The sequence below is a fragment of the Phaseolus vulgaris genome, chromosome 2, assembly GCF_051622355.1.
Source record: "Phaseolus vulgaris cultivar YP4 chromosome 2, ASM5162235v1, whole genome shotgun sequence".
NCBI classification, from domain to species: Eukaryota; Viridiplantae; Streptophyta; class Magnoliopsida; order Fabales; family Fabaceae; genus Phaseolus; species Phaseolus vulgaris.
In genome coordinates this window covers 15,677,268-15,684,165 of record NC_143499.1, presented here as the reverse complement: position 1 = coordinate 15,684,165, position 6,898 = coordinate 15,677,268, and the positions used below count along the sequence as shown (strand labels likewise).

Here is a 6,898-nt window from a genome sequence, read left to right as displayed (position 1 = left end):
TCCAAATTTTAGAAATAACCTTTTTATAGACCTTTCGAAGTTGAATTTAACCCAAAGTCCAAATTTTAGAAATAACCTTTTTATAGACCTTTCGAAGTTGAATTTAACCCAAAGTCTAAATTTTAAAGATGGCATTGAACCTTATTTCAATGATGGTTAGACTTATCAAACCACCTATTATTTGTCCAGCTTAAGATGGTCACAATCCTGTACCAAATTACAACTGGTGGGAAAAATATTTTTTTTACTGAAATGAAGTAATTTTGAAATGAAAGCAGTAATTTTGAAATTGTATTGTGTGTCCATCACACTTGTAAACTTTTTAGAGTTATCATAGTAAAATTTTCCTTTTCTAAATGAGGAGAAGAAACTGACATGGTCAAAATAGTATGTAAGACTCACCACCACATGTTGAAATTGTTGTAGACTAAAACTGGAATGATAAGAGTAATCCATGATGGAAGGGAAGCAACGTGTCTGGTTATGTTATTATCAACAAGACATTCCATGAGGGAATAGGAGGTATAAAAAGAGAAGAATATACAGAACACAGCTGCAATAACTTGCAGCATAGCATTTGGATAAATGGTATTAACTATTCATTCTACTGAGCATGACAAAATTGCATGTAAGTACACATGCCTCAACGCATGCAGTCCAAAACACAACCTGATAGAAACAAGGAATTTACATACAGATATGTTTTATGTTCAAATCTCAGTGCACACGAGGCGATTGCCGGTGAGCATGAAGAGGGGATGCGGTAGGAGTTAGATTTAGAGGTGACCGATTTCGGGCAGGAGATTTTCTCACAGGAGTGTGAACTCTATGGTGTTCTGAAGAATGAGAGTTTCTGGTTGTAGTTTTGGGGGCTTCTATCTGTTCCAGAGTGGCTAAAACCTCTGTCATTGGAGGCCTTGTCTTGGCCTCAGTGTTGAGGCATTGTAGAGAAAGTGTGGCAGCCATGAAGGCACCCTTTTGCGGGTACTGCCCCTCCAACTTGGTATCCATGATCCGGAACAGTCTTCGTTTGTCGCTCAAATATGGCTTTGCCCAGTCCACCAGATTCTGCTCCATACCAGATATTGTTTTATCAACTGCACGTCTTCCAGATAAAAGTTCAAGCAACACAACTCCAAAGCTGTAGACATCACTTTTGGCTGTCAACCTACCTGTAAATCAATTAGGAAGTTAGTCCAATGTTTTAACATACTATGAGATGCAATGAGTCTTCTCATTTAGAGAGAGATGCTGCAACACATCACAAGCTGACTATATGTTTTCAACACTATTATTAGTGAGGTTGGCATTACATTTTTTGCTCAATAATGGAGAAAGCATTTAAAAGATTGTGTTATTAGCATTTCTTGCTGTGTGAAATAGTACAACATAAAAAAAATGAACCTAAAAGTTGAGGCACAGAGTGCCTGTTTTGAAAGGAAAATCGTGAAAACCCTTACACCAACTATCCGTATGATGAGAAGTACTGCCGCTGTGGCATTTATCAATTATTCTAAACCGAAGAAAAGAAACTATAACAAAGTATATAGGGTTTGAGTTGTATAGCAGGTTAAATTGGAGGAGACTGAAGAGACTACGTACATGATTGAAAATTATCAACAATGAATATTAATAATCAGGTAAAGCACCATCTATCAGAAAGCATACCAGTTGCAACATATTCAGGTGCTGCATATCCTTGAGTACCCATGACTTGAGTAGAGACGTGAGTTCTATCACCAGTAGGACCCGCCTTAGCTAAACCAAAGTCAGAAAGTTTAGCATTGAACTCCTGCCAATCCCTTTGCATGATAAGTAAGCAGTTTACACAAAAAGAAAAACGAAGAACTCGCAACATCCTATATATTCTTGTTCTTCTTACCGCATCAAGTAGGATATTAGAGGCTTTAAAATCACGGTATATGACTTGTGAATTGGCGTTATGAAGAAAAGAGAGTCCTCTAGCAGCACCAATAGCCACTTTCATCCTCACTGACCAAGAGAGTGGTTGGGGTCCTCCTGTCAAGTAAAATGAACCCATAAATCTCGAATGTATGCAGTTACCAAATGATCAAGAAAATAGCTTAATAGACACAAATTATGAATAAATGGCATAATGCTTTATGTAACTTACTTCTAAACAGATGGTTCTCCAAGCTCCCTTTTGGCATAAACTCATAGACCAATAGCCGATTCTCTCCCTCCAAGCAGTAACCAATTAATTTCACCAAATTAGGATGGTACAGTTGTCCAAGGTAGTTAACCTCAGTCTGAAATATTGATTAAGAATTTCATTACCATGTGTATGTGAAAAAAAAAGAGTACTATTTTGTGCAGGATTGGAAGCAAACACTCACCAACCACTCTTTATGACCTTGAAAACCTTCAGGTTTGAGCTTCTTTACAGCAACAACCATTCCTGATCCAGGCTTTGAAGCTGTAAATGTGTGTTCATCAATCCATCCTTTGTAGACGCACCCAAATCCCCCTTCACCGAGAAGACTATCAGGCCGAAAATTTCTGGTGGCATTCTTCAGCTCATTGAATGTGAAGGACTTGAGATTGGGAGAAGACAAGATTTCACCCTCAGACCTTGGTGTGGGAAGACTTAAGGCGTTGCTTTTTTCACTGTATGATGGAATAGATAAACTGGAAGGTGTAGCTTTAGAGATTCCTGATGCAGAAATAAAAGGAAAAATTGATTAATCCACATATAGTGCCACTACACAAACAAAAGCAAGTAGGAAAAAAATTGAGCTTTCAAATTTAACCATCAGCAATACTAGAACCCATTTCTCAACAACTATTGTATACACTCCAACAAAAGAGCATTTTTCTTTATTTATTCTTCCATTTCATCATTTCAACCCACAATCCTAATAACCTCAGAAAAACAACGCCAAATCTTCCACTTTATTACGTTATGAACTGCTTATAATTCGACCAAACTTTAATTCTAAAATACAAACCATGCATAAAATCAGACCATAAGGTGACATTCAATCCCCAAAAGAATTAAAGAAGGTGAAATACAGTAAACATAATCATAAAAGTAGAAAAAGAATAATATTTTGAAGAATCTGAACCCTTATATTTCAAGCTAAAATTTTCAAACAGTAAACATTAACACAAAAACAGAACACACCCCTCCTAACAAATTATATATTACAGTACTACTTCGAGAAAACAACCAAACTTTATCTAACCCCTGTTACCAAGAGAGAAAAGGAATTAAACTTTACACCTCATCAGCCCATCACTCTTAAACCCAGTTCCCAAAAAACCATGAAAAAGGAAGCATCACCTTCCAGAAAACCGAAAACAAGAAAAATGAGAAAGAGGATAAATGATCTAACGTAACCAACCAGAAGTGGATCTGGAACTCTGAGCTGCATCAACTTTGGCAGAAGAATCTAGGCAGTTACCCATTAGGCCCTGCCACAATTCTCAACCCTACGCAACACTTTTCAGAGAATGGGTGAAGGGAAAAAAAGGTTTTGAAGTTCGCAATTTCCAAAGAGGTAGTTATTGGAAGATGTTGGGTTGGGTTGGGTTGGGTGGTTGAAAGAGAGAGAGAATGATAAGAAGATAGAAAGAGAGAGAGAGAGAAGAAGTAGAAGTAGAAGGTGGTGAGGGATTAATGCGTGTGGTGAGGGATTAATGCGTGGGACAGAACAGAGATGAAAAGAATGAGTAGAGTTTTTGGATTCGCCTATGCTATGAAGAGTCTCACCCACTGACATTGGAACCGCGTCATACGCGGCCACGTGTTGTGAACTCTCTACCCTCGGAAATACCAGCCCGTCAAATTTGGTTTATCGTTTCGGAGTTTCCTAAAATACCCTTCTTCTTGTCCTTTTTCTTTTCTCTGTCAACTAAATAGCTACTCACACACTAAATGACTTTTATGCTCTATAGAATTACTTTCTTATTTTGCAATTTGCTTCAACAGTGAGAATGTTGTGTTTAATTAACAAAACTTGCTGCTACATTTATTAGATAATTAAGTACTTAGTTTAGGAAAACACTTCTTCTTCTATAGTGCTTTTTTAGTAGTTATAAATAAAGAAAGTGGTCTTAAAAGTTGATATACAATGTACACTGATATTAACTAACTGTGACTTGCTAAAATAGGTAGATATTAGTTTCACGTTTAAGATGCATAATTAAGTTTGACTTAAAATTTAATTTTACTTCAAATACTTTATTTTGGTGTTGTTATGTTTGAGACAAAATTCCTGTACAAGAAAAGGGAAGTTTTGGGTGATTCTATAGCAAACCAAACAACTCGGATTTTTAATATTTTTTAATTAAAAAATAATTATCATTTTAAAAAGTAATATATATTTTTCATAATATATTGAATATGAAAAGTATATATGTGGTTATCTTATCTGTAAAAACTGTTAAATATATCTTAATTGATTATGCACTTTTAAATAATCCAAATGTTCTAATCATATTTATATTTTTAAATAATAGAGATAAAATTAAATAGGACTAAAACCTTACCTATTTTAATTTATTAGAGATCAAATTAAGACCTTTTAATATCTAATGCAAACCCTTGGCTCAAATTTATCGAATAATAATGATTTTTCCCCTACAAACGAAAGTTAATAATATAAAAAAGCCATCATAAAATATAAAATAGAAAGTGGTGTTATATTTAAGCAATGAATGTGGGAAATTTTTGAAAAATGGAAGGGGTACTATGGGAAACGTTGATAAAGTTGTGAGCAGTCGTCACTTTTAGCTAAGCATGAAGTTCAACACGAAACAGATGAAGACAACGCAGATGAGATGGAGAGTGAGAGAAAGAAGGCATCATCTTCTCTGTTGGAAAAACACATAATATTTTATTTACTTTTATTTTTTAAATTAAAATATCTTTAAGCAAAGAAAGTGGATGCTCTTTGAAGCCGTTGACGATCATAAATTCATTTCACACTGCTATGGCTCCACAAACTTCATTAGTGAAAATAACATATATCTCATTCTACATATCACATAGTCCTCCACATTTAATACATATTAAATTAAATTATGGGATGCAAGTCACATTCAAATTTCATTGAAAGAATAGGTTACAAATCACACAAATACAAATAAATATAACTTTAATTTAAAATTGGTTAGGATAAGTGCATCTGAGTTTGTATTAGACATGAATTTTAAGTTTAGCTCAATTATATTTATGGTTGGTCTAACCAACAAATTTTCGCTATGATAGATTTTTTATATCTCTGATATCATGTTAAGAAGTAAATTTTAAGTTTAAGTCAATTTTACAAAATCGGTTCATAAGGTGAGATTTGCATTCGTTTATATATTATGAAATGTCATTATCTTTGTTGGATGTGAGATCTATGAGATCTATGAGATCTATAACTGTTTGTGTCACGTTAAGTAGACAATGTAACTAAAGAGTTATATATATAAAAAAGGTTAAATATGTTTTTCATCCCTCTATTATAATTCGAAATTGATTTTCATCGTCCAAACTTTCTTATATATTATTAAATGTCATTATCTCTATTAGATGTGAGATCTACAATCGTTTGTGTCACGTTAAGTAGAGAATATAACTAAAGAATTATATATAAAAAATGGTTAAATATGTTTTTCATCCCTCTACTATAATTCAAATTGATTTTCATCCTTGGTCAAAACTTTAAACCATCCATGTGCATGTAGTATGAAAACTATTGGAATAAGTTCTTTTGTATATGAAATGATTGTTAGTTTTTTTCAAAGATTATTAGTTTCTCTCCAAATTCGTTATTTTTACTATATTTCATATAAAAAAAACTCATTCTAATAATTTTCATATTATAAATATTTGGATAATTTAAAATTTAAACTAAAAACGTAAATTAATTTTGTGTTTTAATATGAGAACAAAAACATATTTAACCTTTTTTTATATATTATATTCTTCAGTTACATTATCTACTTAATTAACATGACACAAACTGTTTTGATTTTTTATATAATATTCATGATTTATTAATATTTATTATGATTTTTCTCAGAAAAAATGTAATATTTTGTAATATTAAATTAAATTTAAAATTTATTTTTTAATTTAAAAATTAGATGTTTTATGTTAGATAAAGAACATATGCATTACCATATACATCCTTAAAATAATATCTTATGAACTTGTCAAATCTAGTTTATGTTATTCATGCATACTTAGTTTATGTATAAACTAATCATCATTGTCTTCATCCTAAGGTAGTTCGATTGCAGAACCGAACCACCCAAATCAGAAAAGTATGCCATTATTTCTTTCTTTCTAAATTATGATTTTTTCAAACACGCCACCCTTCTGGTGTTTGACATTGCATATGCTGAAATATTACTATATAAAGAGAGTGAAGGAATTTATAAAATAGGAATTTGATGTTAAGAAAATTTTCATAATTTCCTTGCCCAAAATATTTCTTATATCATAAAGTAAATGCAATTGCGTAATTGTATTCGTATGCATAAAGTTAATAATAATTGATTGATTAGAGTCGCCTAATAATCCTTGAAAATGACAGATGAGAGAGACTTCACACACTCAGATCAGCGGCATGGGACCGTCATACATATAATTTTAAAATATTTCTTTTTGTGTTTATAAAAAAGTATTAAGATGTATTATTTTAATTTGATCGTTAATATTATTATTAATAAGATTAATGTCACTAATGGCAACCATCCCATTATAGATAAAGTAAATTATTTAGTGAATTTCTATGTAAGGTTAGGCTATGAACTACTATAGTAAATTTTAATCCTATGATTAATAAGTTATATACTTTATATATGTTCCTGATAGAGAGATGAAACCTAGAGAACTATTGAAATCTTCTCATCCTTCCTTTGGTCGGTCAAGTTGTTGGGT

The 6,898-nt window shown here is 32.3% G+C and overlaps 1 protein-coding gene across 1 annotated transcript; it reads right to left on the bottom strand.

The window, feature by feature from the left end:
* Positions 1 to 460: 460 nt before the first annotated feature.
* On the bottom strand, positions 461 to 3,789 carry LOC137810785 (putative serine/threonine-protein kinase PBL3). The gene is made up of 6 exons (XM_090298311.1): positions 3,366 to 3,789; positions 2,358 to 2,674; positions 2,135 to 2,270; positions 1,883 to 2,019; positions 1,669 to 1,792; positions 461 to 1,172 (listed from the first exon to the last, which is right to left on the bottom strand). The coding sequence occupies exons 1-6, from the start codon at positions 3,427 to 3,429 to the stop codon at positions 718 to 720; spliced, it is 1,233 nt and encodes a 410-aa protein (XP_090154437.1). The 5' UTR covers positions 3,430 to 3,789; the 3' UTR covers positions 461 to 717.
* Positions 3,790 to 6,898: the final 3,109 nt, after the last annotated feature.